Genomic DNA, 24,257 nt, shown 5'->3' with positions numbered 1-24,257 from the left:
TCTGTGGCTTTTGAACCTGATTGGAGGCCCATTGAAGCAATCTTATCTTATCGTAGGTCACTTATACCGTGCGCGTCACCGGACTCTGTAACCCTGAACTAATACTAAAAGGCTATATAAGGAAGTTACATTTGTCAATTAACTATTCCCGTTGTAGTTTTGGTGGCAGATGCCACTTGTGTATTATTTTGAACTCTATTAACGACATCGGCAATGGGCTACGGATCGGTCCTTTTGCTTTCGGTCTTCGTGGCAAATGCAGTTGCAGGTAAGATCATCCAAAGTTTTAACCCGGGAAATTCATCGAATGGAATGATTCATCTCTGCCTAATTTAATTTCGGTTCATTTTGAATTCTCGTTTATTTATTTATTTAGGAATCATTCAAAATTTCGAGTTTTTCCCTCAAAATTTCCTTAGAAATATATTAAAATTTCTTTCATTTATTTATTACGTTGAGTTATTTTTACAAACAATTCACTGGTTTTGTTATAAATATTTCAAACGATTTCGGATACATTAATAATTGCAATATTAAGCTTAATATAACTAATTTAAATTTCGGGTTTTGAAATTATTTATTTGTTTGCCATTGTTCTCTTTAATATTTCAGCTTGAAAAACTTAATACTAGTGAAAATACTTAATTGTTTTATGCTTAGTATATGGCAAAATTTATAAACTATCTTAGAATTATAATACAATATATATATATATATATATATATATATATATATATAAGATTATTTAATATGGCTCTTTATATTAAATATTCAATAGCAGTTAATGATTAATTAATACTACTGTATTATGAATTAATTCTTTTAATAGAAAAATTGAGAGTGCATTGAAAGATATTTAATAAGTTTAATTTTATATTTTTCTGAATTAATACATTAAAGAATTATATAAAAAGAGATATTTAACATTTTGAAATTTATTAATGTTATGAATCGCACTCATATCAGATTTAAAGTACAGTCAAACCTGTTTTTATGCGGGGGATAGGGACCGCATTAAAAAAAACGCATTAAAAAAAATCTCACGAAACTTCACGAATGGCTGTAAATAATAGTTTTCGCAACACAATTAAAAAAATAATTTTTTTATGCGGTCAACAGGGACCGCATAAAAAAAGTCTCACATAGAAAATAACTCAAAACCGTACGAAATAGAATTTATTGACAACAGATGTCAGCACTTGACTGCATCGTCTGGTCTATCGTCTGTTTTACATATTTTTGTCCAGGTGGTGTTTTGTTGACTTAAAAAGTAAATTATTTCATTTTTCGCATATTCATGCAATAATATTACTATAATAAATGCATTTATGCTATAATAAGTTTATTTAGCTATAATAAGTCAACGTGAGACATGACGAATCGCACGAGACTAGTCGCCAACTATACCGCACAAATTTAAAATTCGCATTAAAAAAATCGCACAAATAAAAATCGCACATAAAAAGAGCGCATAAAAACAGGTTTGACTGTAATAGATAAATCTTATGAAATAGTTTGTTTCTATGTACGAATTTTGTAATTGCTATTAGTTTGAAGATTTATTCAATTTAAATAGTAACGTAACAATTGCATTATGTCAATGCACACTATTGCATTCATGATTTTATTAATTAGTTTTTGTAATTAACTAAATTAACATGCAATAGTTAGTTTATAAAATCTTTAAAATATATATAAATTAGAGTTTTAAAAAAAATTGGCACAGTATTTATAGCTCTTAGGAGATTTTTACTTTAATAGAATTGAATTAGAAATTTGATAAATTTTAAAACTCAAATTTGAAGACCTTTCTTGCTTCATATTTTAGTTGGAAATATTTTTTCGTACTGTTTAGATTATCTGGAAGTCATAGTTAAGGCGTTATTTAAATCTATATGCGTATATTCTGTTTGAAAATACAGGTACCCCTCGGTTTACGCCGCAGTTCCGTTCCTACAAAAGCCTACGCAAATCGAATCGACGTAAAAAATGAACCAATATTTACAGTGAGGTATAGGGTTAGGTTCTACATAAGTAAAAACTAAGCAAATAATTTCGTTTATTAATACAATATAATACAAAATACATATATTATAAATTTAATTTTTAAAATGTCGAGCATGATTCCGCTGACTTTCCAAACGCCATTGTCAAACTTCTAGGCTTACGGGAAAGCGGCGCTAAACGTCCGACGTACACGTTTTCGGGTTTAAAACTTCGGCCTCAACCTCGCTAATAAGAAGGTATAGTCTGGCTAATAAGAAGTAGATTTCGTCTCACTAACGATAGTTTGTGATCGTCGGAAGTGCTACTGCGTCGTAACGTGTTTTACTGATCCAACTGATACGGGATACGAACTATTTGCATTCACTGGCGCTCTGGATTCGGACGCCATTTATTAGATTGCTTAATTTAATAACTTGTCTCGTGGGTACCTAAACGTTTAGTATTTTAATATTAATTTAATGCAAATGTATACATACCCAATATTATTAAACAGAAAAAATAAATATATTCAATAAAACTCTTTGTTTTAACGAAGCGGCTCAGTAAATACGTCAACACTGAAATGAAAATCAGTCTAGCATAGGGAAAATAGGGGAATTTCACAGCAAAACGGCGAATTGCGCAGTGGCGTTATTGTGAATCGGCGTAAACCGAGGGCTACCCGTATATTCAATAACCTAAAAAATGTTAGATGTATTTTGAAAGCCTATTGCTTCTAGATTACTATATATAAATTATCTATTTAATTTTCTAATTAAATCAAAAGATGTTGCACCGTAGAACCAATAATGCACTATCTTTTGGAAGTTTATGTAATTAAAATATGTTATATAAAAATCGCCTTCCAGGATTTAGTTTCAACTAAAGGAAATGCTAATTGTATTTAATGCAAAATCTAAATAATGTATAAGTTCATTTTAAGATTGGTGAAAATTATTTACAATAAATCTTATTAATGTTCTGCAAAGAAACTAATCAGGAAGGCCGAAAACACTTCAACTATGAACTTTTCAAGAGCCCCAGCAACAGATAAACATGATAATCAGTATTTATTATTCGTTGTTGTGATCGTTTTTCGGCATTATCTAGCCTACTTTCAACTTTAAAATCAATTCATGCTGTCAATCCATCGAGATAAGAGACAATGTGTCTGGACTATAATCGACTATTGATCAATCGCAAGAATTTTGAACCTTCTTTGACGTCATTTCACGTGATAGCATTCACTAGCCAGTAGACTTTTTAACACGTGATTATCACACGCACTTCCAAGGTTGATTATAGCGTGTTATAATAATAATTATTTGATGTTTACCCAGATAAAAAATTTATAGAAATCGTAAATATAATAAAATAAAATAAACAATTCTATCAAAGTTTTATTTATAAAGTCTGAAGTTTAATATATTTTTAATGCGGTGTTTATTTAATTTTAGGTCCATTGAATAAATACTCAGATGGCCAATGCGCAAGGCATTGTACGGGTAAGGCATTGCATTTTTTCATTGGAATTTTAACCTTTACATTATTAATCTTATTAACAGTCGATATAGATATTTTAATTAAAAGAATTAATATCGATTTCTTGTATAATAAACACGATACCTAATTAATAGCTATCCATTTGTACTGCATTAATTATGTCGCTCCCTTTGTCCGGGAATAATTGTCACATCGACGGGAGATTTATCTTATCAATTATTTAGTAAAATCTCAACGATAGATTCACTTAATATCAATTTATTTTATATCAGAGAACAACAAATTACGATATGAACCAAGTGTTTACACGTATGATTATGAATCCGATACTATCACCACAATACAAGGAACGACGCACGAAGAGTCTCGAATGCACATGAAAACGAAAGTTATGATTGAAGTAGTTTCAAAATGCGAACTAGTAATGAGGGTAAGTCACAATTTTTATCTTATTTTAAGATAAAATATTAAAATATTTATTCAAAATCAAAATTTAATTAACTGTAGTTACGAGAAACGAGTCTCGAAAATTCGGATCCAAGAAATCCGAATGATAGAAGACCGACTCAAAACAACAGAGAGTTTGCAGATAAACTACAAAGATATGATCTGAGATTTTCTTTCCAAGATGGCATAATTGAAAACATCTGCGCTACAGAAGAAGAAGAACCATGGGTGCTTAATATCAAAAAGGGTATTTTATCTACTCTTCAAAATTCCATGGATAATTTGGAAATTACTCAGACAGTAACCGAGGTATTTAACTCTTCGTAATTATTATATTTTCATCGAATTTAAACTACTCTGCATTTTAATGAATGTAAACATATTTTTAATATCCCTATTTAGACAGACGTGGCCGGAAAATGTACTTCAGAGTATACCAGTTTGGGAGGAAATTGGAGGAACGTGTACACAGTAAGAAAAACTAAGGATTTATTATCGTGTACTGAACGATCGAACGTACAGACTGCTTTACAAGGATCTGCATATACTGAACAAGTATGCAACAAATATAAAGATTTGCTTTTTAATTAATTTACTTGTCTTTATGTCTTATTTAACATTTTAACAATTTAAATTACTATAAAAACAATACGATATCTTTCAAATTATTTCTAGCAATCGAAATCTTTACCCTTGCTAAAAGGCGTTCAGGTCTGCGATCAGAAATTCAGTTCCGGCATTCTTGAATCGGCAACTTGTACAGAGTCTCACACTTTTAGGCCGTTTTCTAAACAATCTAATGGCGCCGTTACTCGAACGATACAGAAATTAACATTCAGTCAAAAACATAATGGCAGATTTGCAGGAAATGGTAATTACTGCTTCGTATTCATTTTTATCGTATTCTGAAAAGAAACTAATATCTCTGGTTATAAATAGATTACAGGATGATTAGCGAGAATCTATTGTTCAATCATAATTATGAAAAGGTGGAAGAAGGAGCTAGGCAGCAAGAGGCCGAACAACTTCTCGCTACATTATGTAGTGCAAGTAAAGAAGAAATACGAAGTGACGTTCCTAGATTATTCTCTCAATTTATTTATGTATTGAAAACTCTTCAGCATCCCGAATTAATGGCTGTAAACAGAAGAGTAGAAAGAATTTGCGCGGGAAACAGTAAAGGAAGGTAAACATAAACATATATAAATATACTGTATATGTATATTCTTTTAGGGCTATTTAATTACTTGTATGTACTATTTATAGGAAATTTTTCACGGATGCAGTAGCAACGATTGGAACTACAGCATCTGTAAAATTGATGAAAGAAATGATCGAAAGAAATGAAGTAGCGAGTTCCGAAGCAGAATTCTGGATGACCAGCTTGGCCTTTATAACTAATCCGACAAGCGATATGATCAATACTTTAACTGTAATTATCCTAGTTATTTACTTGATGCAACTAATTAATATTTGTAAAATTGTTTGTAAACGTTCGCTTCGTTCCATAGCCACTTCTAGACGGAAGATACGAACAGGCACTTTTAGGAGTTTCGGGATTAATTCATACTTTCTGTCAATCCAACTCAGACTGCGGAATTTTACCCGAAGTCAGGCGAGCCGTTCGAATGCTAGTTAATAACTTAGGAGAAAATTGCTATTCGTCTGAACAAAGAAAGGTAAAATTGTATCATATTAAAATATTCGGTTAATGTAACCCTTGCTGCCAAGATGGCGGCTCGTCTCTGATTCCAGCAAGGAAACAGTGGGACGCACGTTCTAACCTAACTTAACCTATTCTAATAAATTACCATAATTATTAGCAACCAAATTATTATTATAGAATAAATTAGGTTAGGTTAGAACGTGCGTCCCGCTGTTTCCTTGCTAGAATCAGAGACGAGCCACCATCTTGGCACCAAGAGTTACATTAACCAAATATTCTTCTTATTAAGTTATTTTTACTAAAAATTAACTAAATTTACATTAAATATCTTAGGTATTGTTATCATTGAAAGCCATTGGTAATATTGGAGAAGGTGAAGAAGCTCAAAGAATTTTGCAACAATGTTACCATAATCCTCAACTAACCACAGAAACAAGATTAGCAGCTATTCAAGCATACCGAAGATTTTCTTGTTACATACCTGTAATTATTATCTTTAAATAAATGGAAATTACGAAACTATGCCGCAGTTTTAAATACAATTTATTTTTATTTTTAGAGAGATGATTTATTAAAATTATATACTAATTACGAAGAAGATTCAGAACTTAGAATTGCATCTTATTTGGCCGTTATGAGATGCGCAAATCATTATACAATGAATACAATTAAGAATACTCTTGAAAATGAAGTCATAAATCAAGGTAAGTCAAGATTAATATATAATTGATAATACAAGATGAAATCTGTGAAATAAATTTTATATTATTTTTAACAGTTGGTTCTTTTGTCTGGACTCACCTTGTAAATACAAAAGAGAGCGAAAATCCCGTCAAAAAAGACATAAAAGAAATTGTATCTAATTTATATCTCATGAATAAATATAATACCGACGCAAGGAAATTTTCAAGAGCAATGGAATATTCTATGTTTTTTGATAGCTTAAATGTAGGAACTCACGCCGAAAGTAATATAATCTACAGCCCTCAATCTTACATACCTCGTTCTGCTATGTTCAATTTGACTGTAGATGTGTTGGGTTCAACTGTCAATCTTTTCGAGGTAAATTGTTATCAATGAAAGAATTCATTTCGACATGTTTTAACCATTTTATTAATAAATTGGCATAATTTTTGTATGTAGGTTGGAGGAAGATTGGAGCATGTCGATAAAATTGTAGAAAGATTATTTGGTCCTAAAGGTTACTTTTCTCAGAGTTCTATGAGCAAGATTGTCAAGAATTGGAGACAGAAAAGAGCAGTCTCGGATAACAAAATTGGAGAATTGACTGATCAGGTAAGATATATTTTATATTTTTCTAAAAATAATTTTTGCTTAATGTTACGTTAGGTAGCCAAGATGGCGGCTCGTCTTTAATTCCAGCAAGGAAACAGTGGGGCGCACGTTCTAACCTAACCTAACCTAACCTATTCTGACAATTTTGTTGCTAATAATTATGGTAATTTATTAGAATAGGTTAGGTTAGGTTAGAACGTGCTGGAATTAGAGACGAGCCGCCATCTTGGCTACCTAAGGTAACATTAACCTACTTTTTTTTAATTATTTTTTTCTGAACACTCTTCGATATTTTTAGTTTGATGCTAAAACACGCTTCAACGAGGATCCATACGCATCTATGTATCTGAAGATATTTGGAAATGAGATGTGGTATTCTAATTTAGATTATCTCAGATCTCAAAGAGAAACTTTCGATCTAAACAATTTTCTCAAAGAACTTGCAAGAGAACAAGATGTAGAATTTTCTAAATCATTTATGTTTTTGGATGCTACTTACACAATTCCTACGGGAAATGGTTTTCCTCTTCGTTTGGCAATCAACGGAACAGCAACTGTGGGTTTGAAAGTCGGCGGAAAGTTTGATGTTAGATCTCTAAAACAAGTCGACATTCGTGGAAGATTCCAACCGAGGTGAATAAATACAAGAAATCACATGTCATTACTGAATACAGAGAACAGTTTTTGAAATTATTATTATTATTATTATTATTTTAGTGGTGCAGTTGAGATTTCCAGTTTAATGACAGTAGATGCAGGAACAGCTCGTAGTGGATTGAAAATGGTTGCCACTTTGCATTCATCAACTTGGATGGATGGTTTAGTAGAGATGAGAAATGGTCAAATAATGAAAGTTCAATTAAATGTTCCTAAAGATAAAATGGAAATTATTGATGTTCAGTAAGTTTTTCGTAGATAAATTAATAATAATAATCCAGAAATTAAATAAAATAATTTTTAAATGTTACAATTTTTCTTATTTTTTTTTTAGGAGTAAGATATTTTTATTGAATGAAGAAAAAGAAAGAGAACAGACAGGTCCACGAGAAAGATCGAAAATAGTTTCCTCCTGTACGGGACGTTATACCAATAAAATTTTGGGAATGGAACTGTGCAGTCAATTACAAGTGCCAGAATCTGTCGACAGAAACTTACCTTTGTTTCCAATGAGTGGAGCAGCTGTAGCTAAAGTTTTTATCAGAAAGACTGATCCTACTCTCACCAGTTTTAACTTCGAAGCTAAATGGAATAAAGAAATAGTAAATATTTTTATTTAAAACGTAACACATTATCCATTCTAGAAAAAAAAGAAATGTATTTAAAAAATTATAAAATTACAGGATAAAAAAGGAAGATCAATCAGGAGTGCTTTTGTGACTCTGAACACGCCTAGATCCTCCGTTGATCGTGAACTGACTTTAGATTTTCAGTTGAATGAACCCGAGAAATCTGTATCTCTCAAACTTAAAACACCTATTAAAAAATTAGGAATATCAGGTAATTATTATTATTTATTTATGCTTAATAATTTTTCCAATTTAATGCATTTATCTTTATTTAATTTACAGCAAGATATACAAACGAAGACATTGAAAAACGTTTCGATATCCGCTTCACTGTAGACGATTTGGAAAAGTTTGTTATTCAATCATCACTCAGATCGGATACTAATTCAGCAGGTGGCTTGTATTCTCCGGCTCTTGAAGTAATAGGACCTAATGGGCGTTTGATAGCAATTACAGGATCCGCTCATATTCGTCACGGTGAGAGATTTAATGGACAATTAACGATCGAAGATGCTACCAGAAAACCAATAAGTTTAAATGGTGAGTACAGAAAACATTTTGCGTGGTAACGATTTTGATAAATTCTTATGTTCTACTTTTAATTGTAGCCAATCTGGATATTAAAGAAAGAGAAAGATACGAAATCCAATTTGGTATAAGTTCATCGTACGTAGAATCAAACCTTCAAGGTTTCGCTCAGCTAGCAGACAGTATTTCTTCTAAATTAACTTTGGACTATCAATTCGAACAACAAAGACGTGAAACTATAGATATTATTGCAAAATTCCGCGATCTCTCAGCCAGCAGTTTAACGAAGTATGCAGGAACATTCTCTTTACTCAGTACAGCTAAACCACAATATACAACAGCCGCAACATGGGAAATGCAACGTACTACAGGACATATGGAAAATACTCTCCAGATTAATCTGGGAGATGGAAGAAGAAGCAGAATGCATAAAATTACTCTACAGGAAATCGTTCGTTATCAGGGTACTCTATCCAACAATAAAGCAGCACTCACATTAAAAATGATTTATCCCGAAAGGAATATCGATTTTTCGTTCGATATGAAACACGAGAATACAGAAAAACAACTTTTTAATAAACTGGATGTACAATATGCACCCAACAGAGTAGCGAATGTAGAGACAGAAATAAATATAGAACCGAATCAATTTAAAGGAGGTATGAAAGTACATTATCCAGGACGAGAAGCCAGATTGGCAGTTAATGCAGTTCGCAATACAAACGAATATAGAGCGGGAGTGATTGCTCAATGGCAACGTGGTCGACAGCTAGCGGCACAAGCGAATTTTAGAAATATCAGAGAAGGACGAAAAGTTAGATACGAGAGTGATGCAGAAATTTCATACGCACGTAAAAAACCTATCAGTATCTCAGCTGCGCTCGGAATTCATGGCTCTGATTACACTTTTTCGGGTAATGTTGATGTAGGAAAAGAGAAATATTCCGCCAACGGTAACTGGGTGAATTCTGGAACTTTCAATAAAAGATTAGAAGCATTTGTTAATATTCCTGGCGAAACATATTCTACCGAGTTGAATTTACAAAGCGATGGGAATAGCATCAATGGAAACGCAGACTTTAAGACAAATTCAAGACATATAGTAGGAAAATTGAGAACTACAAATACAAAGAACGCAAAATCTGGTTCTTTAGAGATACAAATGGATGCAGAAAGAGATCCTAGAAATACCTACGTTATCGAAGGCCAACTGAATACTGGTAATAAATATCAAGGATCATTTAATGTCCGTTCTCCAAGCTACAACGTTCAAGGAAGAATAACTAGCAGTCATCAAGGAAATATTTTGGACGGAGTGTTCAAAACCAACCATCACGTAGAACTCGAATGGAATCCTAGACGCAAAGTGATCGCAGATTTGAATATTGATGCTAATTTGAGTAATCGACGAAGGCAACTGGTTGGTAGTTTCTCAGCCTACACTCCATTTGTTAATTATGAAGATTATGCTTTAAGTATTAACCACAATGATAACGGTCAAGATTGGAGAACAGAAGCAAATGTAAAATTGCCAAGAGGAAAGACATTGACAGGTTTTACCCAAGGTAGGATCTACAGCGATCGTTCCTCAAAATCTCTTAATGCTAAACTAAGAATAAATACTCCATATTCAGACTTTGAGAGGATTAATGCAGATGTAAACTATAATTCATCTCCCAACGAATTAAACATGTTGGCTAAATCAGAATGGAGTATTGAAAAGAATGTTGGATTTGGCATAGCTACTCGTTACGTACCTAATTCCGATTATCGTGTCGCCTTCAATTTTACTTCCCATTACGAACTTGCAAAAATACTGTCAGCTAACGTAATATTAAGCAAATCCAAAGAAGGATATAGAGTTCAAAGTGATGCTCAATGGGATATCGATCAAAAAGTTAGTATCTTGATGGATGGTAAACAAACCTTCGATGGATACAACAGAATTTGTGAGGTGGTAATGCAAGGCAGCACTCCTTTCAGGGGTTATGAAAATCTGTACTCTAAAATAACATACAAAAATGATAAACGCACAGCAAGTGTAGACGGAGAAGCTACCTGGGGTTATCGTAAAATAAGCGGAGGAATTTCAGGAGCTATAAAAAGCAACTCTAATAATAGAAACTTAGAAGGAAAGCTTTATATAACTACACCATTCCAGAATTTCGAAAACTTTCAAGTAACCGCTACTCACTTTGATGAAAAAGAGAGGTTTAAGAGTTTAATTGAGGTGGTACTTCCGAGAAATTCAAGAACAATAACTTTAAAAGGTCAAGGTAAAATGTCATCTATTTTTGATGCTGAGATTAATCTTTCTCTAACTAGTCCCTTTAAGAATTTTGAACGCATTTCTACTGAAATTGTCCATAGAATAAATGGTGATAGATTGCGTACCATTGGTGAAATGCAGTACGGTACTTACAAAATAACGGGAGAACTGACAGGAACTCATTCTACTAGTAATCGAGCTTATAACACAGAACTTTATTTTCAAGCGGTCACTCCATTCAGAGGTTACGAAGAAATCAAAGCAAGTGTAGTGAACAACCGAAAAGACCACAGCTTTTTAACAATTCTTCAACTCAACTTTAATCAGGATTATAGCAAATTACAGAACAAACTAAAAATGGACAATATTCTGAATTTCGAAGAAGAACTTCAAATCACATCTCCTTACATTAGAAATATACTCATTAATGTTAAACAAGAATATAGACAAGGATACTTTAAGCACGTGTTAGATGCAAAGCAAGGTAGAGAAAGAATACGAACAGAAGCAGAATATATTAATCGTTCTCCTAATTATGGTAGTAATATAGAATTGAAAATAAAAGCCACTAGTCCTTTCGAAACGTTACGTTCACTCGATATAGACGGTAGTTATGATAGTAATGGTAGAAGTTATACTCCAAAACTAACCATATTGTGGAATGGTTCTAACAAAATTGCGGCTGAAGCTAATCTTCTTAATAATAGATACAAAAGAATGGAAACAAGAGGCACCATTACTACTACTTTTAATGGTTACGAATTTTATTCAGCTTCGGGCAGTTACGACATCACAACACAAAAGAAAAGTATGGAATTAAATTTACAGTGGGGCAGCAGAGAAAGTAAACAGATCACATCTAAAGGCTCTTTTGTGGGAGATAGAAACGGTGGCCAAGTGGAACTGGATGTAAAAACTCCCGGAGACGATTATAGTCTAAATGGTGATTACGTATTAAATGAACGTGAAAAATCTGTTAATTTGGAATATCAATATGGTTGGAAGAAAATACAGATGAAAGCAAAGCGGGCCGTTACCAGTGAAGGTTCAGAAATGGAGTTTCTTTTCACAAGTCCCTATAAATCAATGGAGAAGTTGGTTTTAACAGAAGGTCACGCATTTGGAGATAATGCCATCAATGGACAAACTAGTGTTCAATGGAATGAAAAGAAAATCTTTTTGAGCGCAGAGTTTATCAGAGACGGTCCTCGAGGTTCTTTGAGAATCACTTTTAAAAGCCCATTTCAAGGATACGAATTAGCATTGGTAGAAGTAAAGGGAGATTTATACAGTGCACGAAAGACACTCGATAGTTTCTTTCAGTGGAATACCCACCAAAAATATCAATTAAACGCAGTTTATGAATATTTACCAACTGCACAACGCATTCTTAACATCGTTGTTCGCACTCCATTCAGAAAATACGATGAAATTTCATTCGAAGGCCGATTACAGAATAATCCCGGAGAACTCAGAGCACAGATAAACTATCAATGTCCTCTTCATAAATTACATTTCGATGGTCTTATGAAACACAACGGAGTTTATCCAACCGAAATGATTTTTACCCTTGATTCTCCTTTTAGTCCATTTAGAAAGGTAAAATTTACTGAAAACATCACCAAACAAAAAGGACAGTTCGAGTTTAATTCTAATTTGGAATGGGAAGGAGTGAATAAGATAGAAGCTTACATTTCAACTATAAATAAAAATCGATACATGGAAGCCAAAGCAAAAGTTAATACATCATTCAAACAATTCCGTTCGGCAGACATTGAAGGTAGTATTGCTAACGAAAATGCTAATTCCCTAAATGGAAAACTTAATATAAGAACACCTTTTCAATCTCTTCAGAACTTAGAAGTGAATGGTTCCTATCAGAAATCTTCAAATTCATTCAATTTTTTAGTAACAGTCAGTAATTTAGACAAGAAATTCAGCGTAGCAGGAAGTTACGTTAACAGTAATTTAGATCCTTTTGAAATTAAATTTAACATAAATGCACCTTTTACTTCTTTTCGCACTTTTAATGTAGAAGGAAATTTAAACGTTCAAGGATCGGAGTACATCAACGGTGCCTTAATTGTCAGTAAAGGAGGTGAAGATCACTCTATGACGTTCAGAACAAAAAATACTAACGGACAATTAGACGGAGATATTAAATTTGACTCTAGGTTAATATACTGGAAAAAAGTATCAATTTATTATCAGGCTAATTACGTAGATAGCAGAAATATGGATGGGAGTATTAAAATAGAAACACCTAATCATTTGCATAGATTAAGTGGAAATTACCGAAGTGGACGACGTGATCTCGAAGCTACACTTAGATTACATTCTCCTATGATTCTGATTCACAAAGAAGAAATGGTGTTTAAAGTTATTTATAATACAAGAAGAAATCGCCTCGATTTTAAAGCATCGATAGATGATCCACTAGAAGGACTTCACAAATTGGAAGCATTTTACAATAATGACAATCGAGAGATTACAGTCGAATTTAATTTGAATAGTTCGTGGTTATCATTTAAATCATTCAACGCTAAGGGGAAATTTATTAATAGTAATGACAGAAACATGGAAGTTCTTGCTACGATACTTACTCCTTCTTCTACCCATTCTTTGGAAGGAATTATAAAGAATTACGATACAGAAAAAGACTTGCAAATTAAATTAATCAGCCCACTTTTTTCGTTCAAAACTTTAACATTAACTGGAAGCATGAGAAATGATAATTCCAGAAACATGGATGGTTCTCTGACAATAGCAACAACTCCTTCTAAAGAACTCAGAATATCTGGAAATATGAAAAGAATCACATGGAATAACTTCGAAGCTTTTGTTACGATAAATACTCCTTTCGAATGGTTAAAAGTATTACGAGTAGATAGCAAATTTTTGAATGATAGGAATGAGAACATCGAAGGAAATTTGGAGATTCAGTCATCAAACGAAAACATGAGAAAGTTTGGTGTGTCTGGAAAATATCATCACGGTCAAGATGTCGAGGAGCTTTCGGTTAATCTCAGATTACCGAGTCGTCAATATCCAACAGTTGGACTTTTGAGTACTTTGCGTCATGTTCCTGGATCTTTCTCGCCGAGAATAACCATTTCATTGCCCGGAAAAAGATATAGTATTTTCTCGACTTACGAGCATAAATATGACGAGACTACTGCCGGATTAGGCTACGAATGGGGAAGAGAAAAAGCAGAAATAAATGGTCATTTAAAATTTAATGACAAAGGTTTAAATGGAAAGTTGAGTTTAACTAGTCCATTTAAAGACTACGAAAATCAAGAGGCGAGCTTAGTTTACAGTAGAGAAAGAAGTCGTCATAACGTTGCTCTCACATACAAAAACGCCAGAAACGAAATTGTTAATATTAGAGGACACGTGGGTTATTATAATAATATGAATTTCAACGTGGAACTGAATTTCGCTACCCCTTACAGAGGATTCGAAGATGTGGTCTTTCGCATGAGACAAGAAAACCGAAGGAACAGATTTGCAACAACTCTAGACTGCACTTGGTCCCGATATAAGAAGGTAGGAACTTTTAGATTTACAATCAATAAATTTTTATGTGTTACAGATTAGAATTAAGACATTTGATTTAAGTTACATGTTTTTTTTTTTTTTTTTATAGGTGGCTTTTACTTTAGAAAGGGAGTATAACAACACACACAATTCAGGTTACATTTACGTCACTTCACCCTACGAAATACTCCGTACAATGAAAATGGACTATGCCTCTGAAGATAACTATTATAACACAATGGGAAATGCACAGTTAGAATATAATAATAAAGTATTGTTCAAAACGGAAGCATCTTCGCTTTACGATAGAAATACACGCAACTACAACAGGAATTTCGTAGCAAATCTTCCTACAGTGCCTTTCACTATTTCTGTCCTCTTTAAACCTCTCACTTCTGGAGCTGAAAGCACAATAAAAACCAATTATCCTTCCAGATCGATAAGTCTTCACACTGAGTATCAGTTGACAAAAAATCATTTCAATCATGGTGCAGAATTGACTTGGGACGAGAAGATGCGCCGCTCTATGAGCTATGAAATGAGACTTGCCGATATACCGAGTGAAAATGATGCTAAAGAATTCTACGCGCGCCTAAATTTGCCTATAAGATCGATGGAAGTGAGAGGTAAACATGCCACTTTGCAAAACGGTCGTAACATGGAGATGAATGTATATTGGGACGTAGCGAGAGATGCTCAGAAGTATTTAACTCTAAAAATGGAACACGAAGACCAGAGTAACTGGCAAAATACCGCTCACAAATTAAGAGTTTCCGTCAATCACCCCCGATTATCAAAGGTAAGTATCATCTTAAGAATTATTTAAAATAGCTTCAAAATTTGAATACAAAATAAAATTGCTTTAAATCACAGGACATAGTAGCTACTGCTCAAGTATCATCATCAAAGGCAGAGGCTTTTGGAAAACTAGAGCTGGAATACTCTCGATACCAACAACACAACATGATGCTAGAAGGCAGATTAAGAAATATGGCTAGAGGAAGAAGAGACACCAACTACGTAGTATACGTCACAGCTCGTCACCCCATTAGTAACACAGACTTGAAAATGATGGGAGAAATAATTAATAACGACGAAGAAGCATCCGTTAATATGAGAGTGAATTATATAGATAGACAACAACGACAAAGAATAGAAGAACTAAAAGGAAAAATTTCCAAACTCAGAGAACAGATTGATTTAATTGTAAGTTGTTTTCTCTGTTCAATATTGAGATGTAATTTTACATTTAGATGATAATACGTATTTTAACGCAGGCAAAATCTGATAACGATCAATTGGCTATGACGGGAAGAATGTTTCATATGGATAACGAATTTACGTTAGCACTCGAAGAAAAAATCAACGAACGTCCACCCGTCCATTCACACGTTAGATTAAGTAAAAGGAACATGAACATGGATTTGAATATCACCACTCCTAGTTAGTATTAAAGAAATAATAATAAAATATCTTGTCAGATTTTTATTCGAAACTCGATATTACGAGTAATAAAATTTACATTATGTTATAGGTCAAGAAAATATGCACGTAAGAGCAGCTATGCCGAACGATGCCGTCCATTTTGAAATTTCTCATACCGAATGCGGGAGCCGCATATCCGATGTTTTATTTAATCTTGGATTAAAGGAATCGCGAATTTTAAAATCGAGAATGACGTGGAGACCACAGATATGGCAAAATGTCAAGGTAAAACTTATCGATGTTATTTTCTCAATATAAAAAACGTATATATTTAAAAAATTCATTTGTAATTAAAGGATGCGCTCTCTAATAAGTACAATGAAGTGTCTGATGTTGTCATCGTAAAAAAAGATAAAATTATTTCCGAATTTGCAAACGAATTCAATGCCAAGAAGCAGGCCATCGACCAAGCCATGCTACAAGAACTGGGACCATTTAAAGAAGAAATGTCGCGCGATATGGATAGATTTAGATACGACGTTAGACGAATAAACAATGATCTGTACGCCATGTATCAGAATGATGAATTCTACATCCAGACTGCCTCTGGAAAAGTTGGAACTGCTTACGAAGTCGTAAGGTAAGTGGGAATTTAAATGTTTAATATTGACTATGTAATGCGTACAAATAAAAAAAAAATTCTTGTTTATAGTTCATACACAGAAGCAGGTTTAGAAAGAGCAAAAAGAGAACTGGAAGAATTGAAGTACAACCTGGCAGAATCTTACGAGAAAGCAGCGAAAAGTATGAACAACTACTACAGACGTACGACTCGCAGAATTGTCAATATGTACAATCGAGTAAACAGACAAATGTACGAGTTTGCAGATTATGCAATGGAAAATCTTCAAGAATATTTATATGATTTGGCTACAGTAGTATCCATTCGCATCTCTCAATTGGCCGTATACGTTGTAAATACTGTAGGCGATTTCGTCAGTAGATACGCTCCTTGGATGGAAACCTATTACGAAAATTACAAAGATAAAGTCATCACAGCTTTCAGAAATTTCTTAGGTTAGTATTTGAATATATAAATCCAATGTGGTAAATTTTAATGATTATATATACATATTTTTCTTTTCTTAAATAGAAGCACTTTATGATAATGCATATTATAAAGCTGTTCGAGAATACTGGATCAGAGTGCTCAGTACCATTGAAGAATTCAGCCAACAACCGTTTTCGGAAAGATTTGAAAGAGCCGTAAATACCATAAACGATAATTTGCAATACTATTATGAAACAGGAAGAGAATTTCACGATAAATACATAAGAGATTATTACAGGAAAATTTACGAACAAGTAAATTAAAATATTTATAATTTAAATTTCACATAGTTTAAATATTTTTAATACATTTTTAATATTTAATGATTTGGCAGGGTTCTCAAATGTACAGAACTCTACGTTTGGATGTAATTATGAATGCTCTTGCAGAGAGTACTTACCAAAAAGCAAGAGTCTTGCTGATGAACACGGCTCGTGGATTTTTGAATGAATACACCAACATTCTGAAAGGAACTAAATACATATTCGAACCTGAACACGGTAAAATAATCTTGGAAGTGCCATTGCCATCTCCGAAAAGAAATCTGAAAGAAGCTCTAGATTACAGAACTTACCCAGAATTTCAGAAATTAGTCGAATTTAAAGATACCTACCTGTCAAACGAAGACTATTGTATCTGGGATACGTATTACAAATACAAGCATTACTTAGAAGAAAGTCTGAAAGTCCCACCGTTTGACGGTAAAAAAAAATAAATAGAAATGAGCTTTTATGAATGATTAATTCGATTTTAACAAAATTATTATTTACATTTTTTAGCCTACGCGATGATAGCCGGAAATCAACACTTCGTTACTTTCGACAAAACTCATTTCGACTTCTTGGGAGAATGTAGCTACTTACTAACTCGCGATTTCGTAGATGGAAATTTCACCGTCGTCGTAAACTACGCTCGAGTTGGAAGACATCCGACAATAGTCATGAAATCTCTGACCATTCTCTCGGATGACAAGAAAATAGACATAGGATCCGATTACAAAATAACCGTAGATGATACTAAAGTAGAATTACCCCAGCTTTTGGATGAAACCTTAATAACGAGAGAAGGAAGCGTTGTGGTAGTGGAAAACGAAAAAGGCATTCGAGTCCGATGCAATTTCATCCATAACTTATGCACTGTTCATGTTTCCGGTTTCTATTTTGGCAAAACTGCGGGGCTCTTCGGTACTTACGATTACGAACCCAAACTTGACATGATGACCCCCGATAGAAGGTTAGAAAAGAATGTGGAGGCTTTCGTAAACAGCTGGGAAGTTAGTGGTGGTGGATGTAGAAAATCTAACATGGCTTCCATTGTTAGCAACGATTACAGAGTTCAAGAAGCTTGCAAGAAATTATTTGATAATAAAAACTCCATCTTTAGACCATGTTATAAACAGGCAAGTTATAAATTCGTTTGAAATTAAATTTAATTTTACTTCTTACTTATCGGAATTGTTCTATTTAGGTTGATCCTTTGAACTTCTATAACATGTGCTTGAAAGACCTGGCCAGATATGCACCAAATATGTTCGATGAGAAAATCTGTACATCTGCCGCTGCCTATAGAACCGAATGCAGCGTGGCCGGTGTGCCAGTTCGTATGCCCAAGTCTTGTGGTAAGTTTCGAATATTATAAATCGAATTTTAATACGAAAACTCTATATTAATATAAATTTTCTATAGTACGTTGCGAGAAGCACGACGGTAATATCATGAACGAAGGCGATGTCATCAAAATTACAAATGCTGAACCAGTTCAATCTGCAGATGTTGTATTTATAGTAGAAAAGAAACCTTGCAATAGAGATCACGTCAGGATGCTCGGAAAATTAGCACAGGATATCGAAAATAGTTTAAACCAAAAAGAATACACAAATATTAAATATGCTGTGGTGGGATTTGGAGGACAGAATATACGGCAACCACATTTGCAAACTAGCGACGGAGAAGAATTTGTCGACTTCAGATCTATTGATTCGGCTTTCGGTTCGTTGATAAATGACTGGTCAGAAGATGACAAGCAAACTAATTCCGTTTTCGAAGCCATACGTTATGCAGCTGCTCTACCATTCCGCACAGGATCTGCCAAGACTTTCGTACTGTTGAAATGCTCGGATTGCAAAGCCGAAGACGTTAAGGTATATGTAGAATAACTTTAAATGTTCGTTTTATGACAATTCGTGACCTAACATCGTTCTTTCTTCGATCTCTTTAGGCTGACTATAGTGAGATGTTGAGAACTTTGTTGGATGGGGATGTTGTTTTGCATTTGATGATGGAACATGAATTTGAAATGAAAAATAGCAAGTCAAAAGGAAAACGAATGCTTGGTAAATTATATTTTTAGTTAATGCGATATGTCAATAATACAATATACTGTACTTTCAAAATTAGAGTTAAAAACCGCTTTGAATTTTTTCTACAGGAATCGATAAGAAAGTTGCCTACACCTTGAAAGACTGGAAAGATCCCTTACTGAGAGGAGACAGAGATTTGTTGGCTCAACTGAAAATACCAAAAGACTTCTGTGTGCCTCTTGCCTTGGAAGCGAACGGCAGTCTCTTTGGCTCTCAAATTTTGAGGGAATCAAAACGTAACGTAAATAAGAAATTTATTGACGTGTTCTCCAGAAGAGTGGCCAAGACAGCGACACCATCCGAATGCCAAGTATGCGAGTGCATATCTACTTCTGATGGAATAGGCAAGAGTGTTTGTCAGAGATGTGTTTCTCCAATTATAGCTAACATGATTTCAGTAAGTATCTCTTAATTGTTAAATATTAAATTAAAATCTCTTAACCTCGAATTATTCGAATAATAATAACGCCACCACAATCGAGAACATCTTAAACACAGATATATAACGGCACTTAAACTTGGCCAACGCCCAGTTATTTTCAGTAACTGGGCGTTGGCCATATTTACATTATTATTGTTTTTACTGTTTTTGTTGATACCAGTGCCTAGCACTATGCCGGATAAAGTAAAAGCATTGCTAATGAAAAACTGTTATTTCATTTATGTTCTGGTATCAAAGTTGGCATATATATCAGTACTTAAGAATTTTCTGTGACATGTTTAATATGATTGATGCGACGTATGTGCTGTTATTAAGACCCAATACTTCTTACTATTGTTATTAAGGTAAGCATTTCCAAAGAAATTTATATTATTTTATTTTTGTACCGTATCATTTATATTCGAATTCATTTAAACTGAAATTGGTGTTGTTAATGAGATACACCATCATATGGAATATAGGACGAGTCATTATGGATAGGTGTGACTTGCAATGAAGTGTACCATCATAGGGAGGAAGGATAAACAAGGCCCTAGTCCGAAGTATCATTAAAAAGCGAAGTGAATAGGATCTTTAACAAGTGATACCTCGCATATTTTAATGCGAGGTATCACTTGTTAAAGACCGATCACCGAAATATAATGATATAGAACTTTGCAGATCGTTAAATTGGATCTTTTTCTTTTCAGCCCGATATCATCTACCCGTCCGGCTCTAGCAAAAATGATGATGAACTGTCAGTAGATCTTTTGCATCAATTACAGGACCCACTCAATGAAGAAAGATCAAGATGAGATAGAAATTAGATCGAAATAATTCTATTAATTTTTCACACGTATTCATTATTATATGGTTTATATTGTATTATTAATAATGTTATTATGTAAAGATTTTTAATAATATTTTCCATTAGTTAAAAGATGTTTTACTGCAGCGCCTTTTCAATGCATTCCATTCACAACAGAAATTATTTCCAATTTCGACCACTTGTGTGATGTCATTTTTGTGTTTGTATTATTATATTTGTTTCGTGTATCGATTTGTATTCAAACTATTCAAACTGTGATTTGTAAATTTAACAAATGTTTAATAAAGAAATTATGATTCAATATATTTAAGTGTAGTTTATGTATGGTTCATTCGAAATCATCATTACAATAATATACTGCAAATTACTTTTTCAGTGTAACTTAATAACTCAAAGGTAACACATTTCAACGTTTAATACACATATTTCTTAGGATTAGAAGTTTATTATTCAGATTTAAAGGTTCGATATCATCAGTACTGTACATATAAATATTCACATTTTTAAATAAAACATTATTTCTGAAGTAACACGAACCAAAAGTTGTATACCTGTATAGGAAAATCAAAGATTTAATTACGGTTTTCTTCTGTTGAAGTAATATGAACATCTAAAGTTAAAAAATCCAGCAACGAGTTACGTAACTTTCCCGGCAACAACTTTTAAAATAGAGTATTATAATAGGTGATGCCATCTATTATTATATTTTATTTTAAAACACTTTTTATATAATCAATTATAAAACGGTAAAAAGCTGAATTTGAGAGTAGGGATGGGTTTTATAAAAATTTGTAAATGCAAATAACGAGTAAAATAATACTTAATTTTAATTAAACAAAACCAATCTGCATTAGTAAAACCAGATAAACTGATTAATTTCTCTCTTTTTTAAGACGCGCATTCGGAAAACCCACTTTATTATACTGTATAACGGATACCCCTTCGTTAACCCCATGTTTTTTTCAGTTTTGGCCCTTTTCTTCATACTCGTCGTGGATTTGGCTAGGCGATGGGGGACGAGACCCGACATATCCGGATAGACCGTCTACGAAAACTTCCCGGATCGATCCACAGTCCGAGTGTTGGGCCTTTACCCCTGGCTTAAAATAGGCTGTTTCATTTAAAGTTACGAATTTTCGCTGAAATTTCATAATCTTAATTTCGCGTTGTAATCTTATATTTGTAATTCTGTATTGTTAAAATGCTGCGATGTGGATTTATGTATTTTGTTAGTACACCGAAAAGAACTGAAATTGATGTTCGTTTCGCCACTTCGCTCCCGAATATATATATATATATGGAAAAAAACTCAGAAATGTTTGATACATTGACTGCAAACTTTTTTTATTCACTGTCATCGATACAATAGATGCTTCACAATAAAAGGTCATCTGACACATGAATTACAAAAATGACTACAAAACAAAGTATAAGACCAACATGGAATAGATTTTTTTTTTCTCTTTTTCAATAGGCAATCGACAGTAGAGAATATTGATCTGGCCGTTTCAGAAAAATTCACTGATGGGTGTCTTTTTTTTGTGTTTTTATTTTTATTTAAAATGAAACATTCAAAGAGACAGGCTTATAAATTGTACATGGATAATAAATACACGAGATACTAAAACCCTGTTCTGATCTCGTAAGAGATTCGGCAACCATCAGAACTCTCGAATGAAAAAAAGATATTTCATTAATAAATACTGAGCATTTAAAATACCTGTGGCAGGTTTGTACTTGGAGCTGTGAATTGCTTTTTCTTTTTCCTCTGGTAACATTTTTATTTTGATAATATTTTCTTTTTAATACTTGCATTAATCCCAAATGGAATAGCTAACTTGTTTTTTTTTAAATTTTAAATTCATTAATTACTAAAAACAAAACAACATTTCACAAAAGGCACAGAACCAATTTGATCAATTTATAGCAAAAGATTGATCAATATTGCAATAGTTGTACAGTTACCATAAATATTTTGGGACATGGCTTGCATTCACAGACTATATGAAGTCCTATGTTTTGAATATGGTATGACCTGTGAAGATTAAAACAATTATCAAACAAATAACAATAAGAACGTCAATGTTATAAACATAACATCGCTTCATTTTTTTTTTTATATAACTTTCAATCCATCTTTGTATTAAATTTTCTCTTCATAAAAAGAACACAAAACTGACATTTAATCATTTATAAAAATGTCTTGCACGATCCTGAAATCTAATACACGAATAAGGAATAATTTATTACAAGAAAATTGTAAAAAAAAAATCATATTTTTCATAAGAATTCACTTCTAATATAAATGACAAGATACATCTGCTAAAAGATATAAGAAAAAGTTCAATATGTAGACTGGGTGTAATAAAAAGTTGCTGGTACATCCAAACATTAACAAGCAGGAAGACTGTACACACTGTGAGAATAGGCAGATAAAGTGGCATCACTAAGAATCAACAGATACATCTGTGTTTCAAAAAGCAGATAACTGAATGACAAATTGGATAATACTGAGATTTTAGGATAAGAAATAGCCAACAAACATGTCAGATGATCATCCATTGGTGATTTCAAATGATTAGCCATTCGATTTCGTGACCAGATATTATGGTAATTGTGAGGCTAAAACCATTCTCGGTCGGTCGATAACTAGTCTATTTACTGAGCACGAGTCTTCGAAGTGCTGAGCTTTTTTGCTTGACTGCTTCGTTTCTGTTGTCCGTTGTGGAGCTGTTTATTTGCTTGCTATATCTGTATTATTATTATTATTATTATTATTAAACCTGCTGGAACTTATAACATAACAAACTTTGTGCTATTAATTGTTGTACAGTTTCTTCCACATATTTTTTGTAACAGTTTCTCAACAGAATATCACCTCAATATACATTATATAGATTTTCTTTTATATATTTTGTATATATACTTGTGACGAGATGTATATGGCTCATAATCCATCATAAAACTTTTTAACAGATACAATTTTAATAAGATGTGTAATTCAACATTTCTCTCAACACAACTCTTCAACTGAATCTAACTATTTAGGCTCTTTTTTTTTTTTAATTATTTTTTTATTTATTTAACTCCTCGTCACTCTACTACCTAGAGGCACTGTTGGTATTGTTTCCACGATCTGGCTGCAATATCCTTATGAGTTGAACTTTGTTAATGGAATGTTATTAATAGGGATACGATAGCTGCACTTCCTGCAGAAGACTTCGAATTGCATTTTCTTAAATGCTTTTATATATATAGATATATACATTATGTGTGTATATATATATAACTCTAGATAGAGTCTTTTATTGGCACCGGGTATGCTTGCAACCGTGAATGGTCGACGGAAGTCTACTGGAGACAGAGTCGACCGTGAGATTCCGACGATCCGATGCCCATATGTTGTCCACGATAGCAAAACGAGATTAAAGATGGAACTGCATATTTGGCATCAGACCCAGGAATCGCCACCTTGGGCATCCACTTGATGATCGAGTAACAAAGGCTGGGAAGACATGTCAGGATGACGTTTCTTTTTATCTCGATTCACCTGGGCATAGAGGGGTTCGTGATGAGGCTACAAAACAAGAT

At 33.2% G+C, this 24,257-nt stretch overlaps 2 protein-coding genes across 8 annotated transcripts in view; one reads left to right on the top strand and one right to left on the bottom strand.

The window, feature by feature from the left end:
- Positions 1-125: 125 nt before the first annotated feature.
- On the top strand, positions 126-20,976 carry LOC136971783 (uncharacterized). Its single transcript, XM_067266288.1, has 33 exons — positions 126-268; positions 3,444-3,491; positions 3,762-3,919; positions 3,997-4,245; positions 4,339-4,491; positions 4,612-4,807; positions 4,876-5,122; positions 5,203-5,368; positions 5,448-5,615; positions 5,936-6,085; positions 6,162-6,306; positions 6,381-6,664; positions 6,746-6,898; positions 7,197-7,531; positions 7,616-7,798; positions 7,890-8,157; positions 8,239-8,395; positions 8,467-8,724; positions 8,793-14,530; positions 14,631-15,320; positions 15,395-15,727; positions 15,799-15,964; positions 16,056-16,231; positions 16,303-16,586; positions 16,659-17,023; positions 17,100-17,311; positions 17,392-17,758; positions 17,837-18,456; positions 18,525-18,675; positions 18,743-19,197; positions 19,275-19,389; positions 19,485-19,813; positions 20,548-20,976. The coding sequence occupies exons 1-33, from the start codon at positions 214-216 to the stop codon at positions 20,650-20,652; spliced, it is 13,479 nt and encodes a 4,492-aa protein (XP_067122389.1). The 5' UTR covers positions 126-213; the 3' UTR covers positions 20,653-20,976.
- Positions 20,977-21,984: 1,008 nt separating this feature from the next.
- Positions 21,985-24,257, bottom strand: part of LOC136971780 (catenin delta-2-like) — a 118,587-nt gene continuing 116,314 nt past the window's right edge. For 5 of the 7 annotated variants that reach the window (XM_067266283.1, XM_067266281.1, XM_067266284.1 and 2 more), the window contains one exon: positions 21,985-24,243. In XM_067266283.1, coding sequence (XP_067122384.1) covers positions 24,118-24,243 — 126 coding nt within the window. In that variant the 3' untranslated portion in view covers positions 21,985-24,117. The remainder of the gene's footprint in view (positions 24,244-24,257) is intronic. The other 2 variants (XR_010880216.1, XM_067266286.1) reach the window with 2 other exon arrangements.

This window comes from Centruroides vittatus, unplaced genomic scaffold (genome assembly GCF_030686945.1).
Source record: "Centruroides vittatus isolate TY-2023 unplaced genomic scaffold, ASM3068694v2 contig_272, whole genome shotgun sequence".
Lineage (NCBI taxonomy): Eukaryota > Metazoa > Arthropoda > Arachnida > Scorpiones > Buthidae > Centruroides > Centruroides vittatus.
The sequence above is the reverse complement of the archived record's forward strand: the minus strand, read 5'-3'. Positions and strand labels throughout refer to the sequence as shown.

Coding starts and splice junctions, on each gene's coding strand:
- LOC136971783 (XM_067266288.1), top strand. CDS start 214: ATGGGCTACGGATCGGTCCTTTTGCTTTCGGTCTTCGTGGCAAATGCA. Junction 18,457..18,524: donor TTAGACCATGTTATAAACAG/GCAAGTTATAAA, acceptor TGTTCTATTTAG/GTTGATCCTTTGAACTTCTA. Junction 19,814..20,547: donor TTATAGCTAACATGATTTCA/GTAAGTATCTCT, acceptor TTTTCTTTTCAG/CCCGATATCATCTACCCGTC.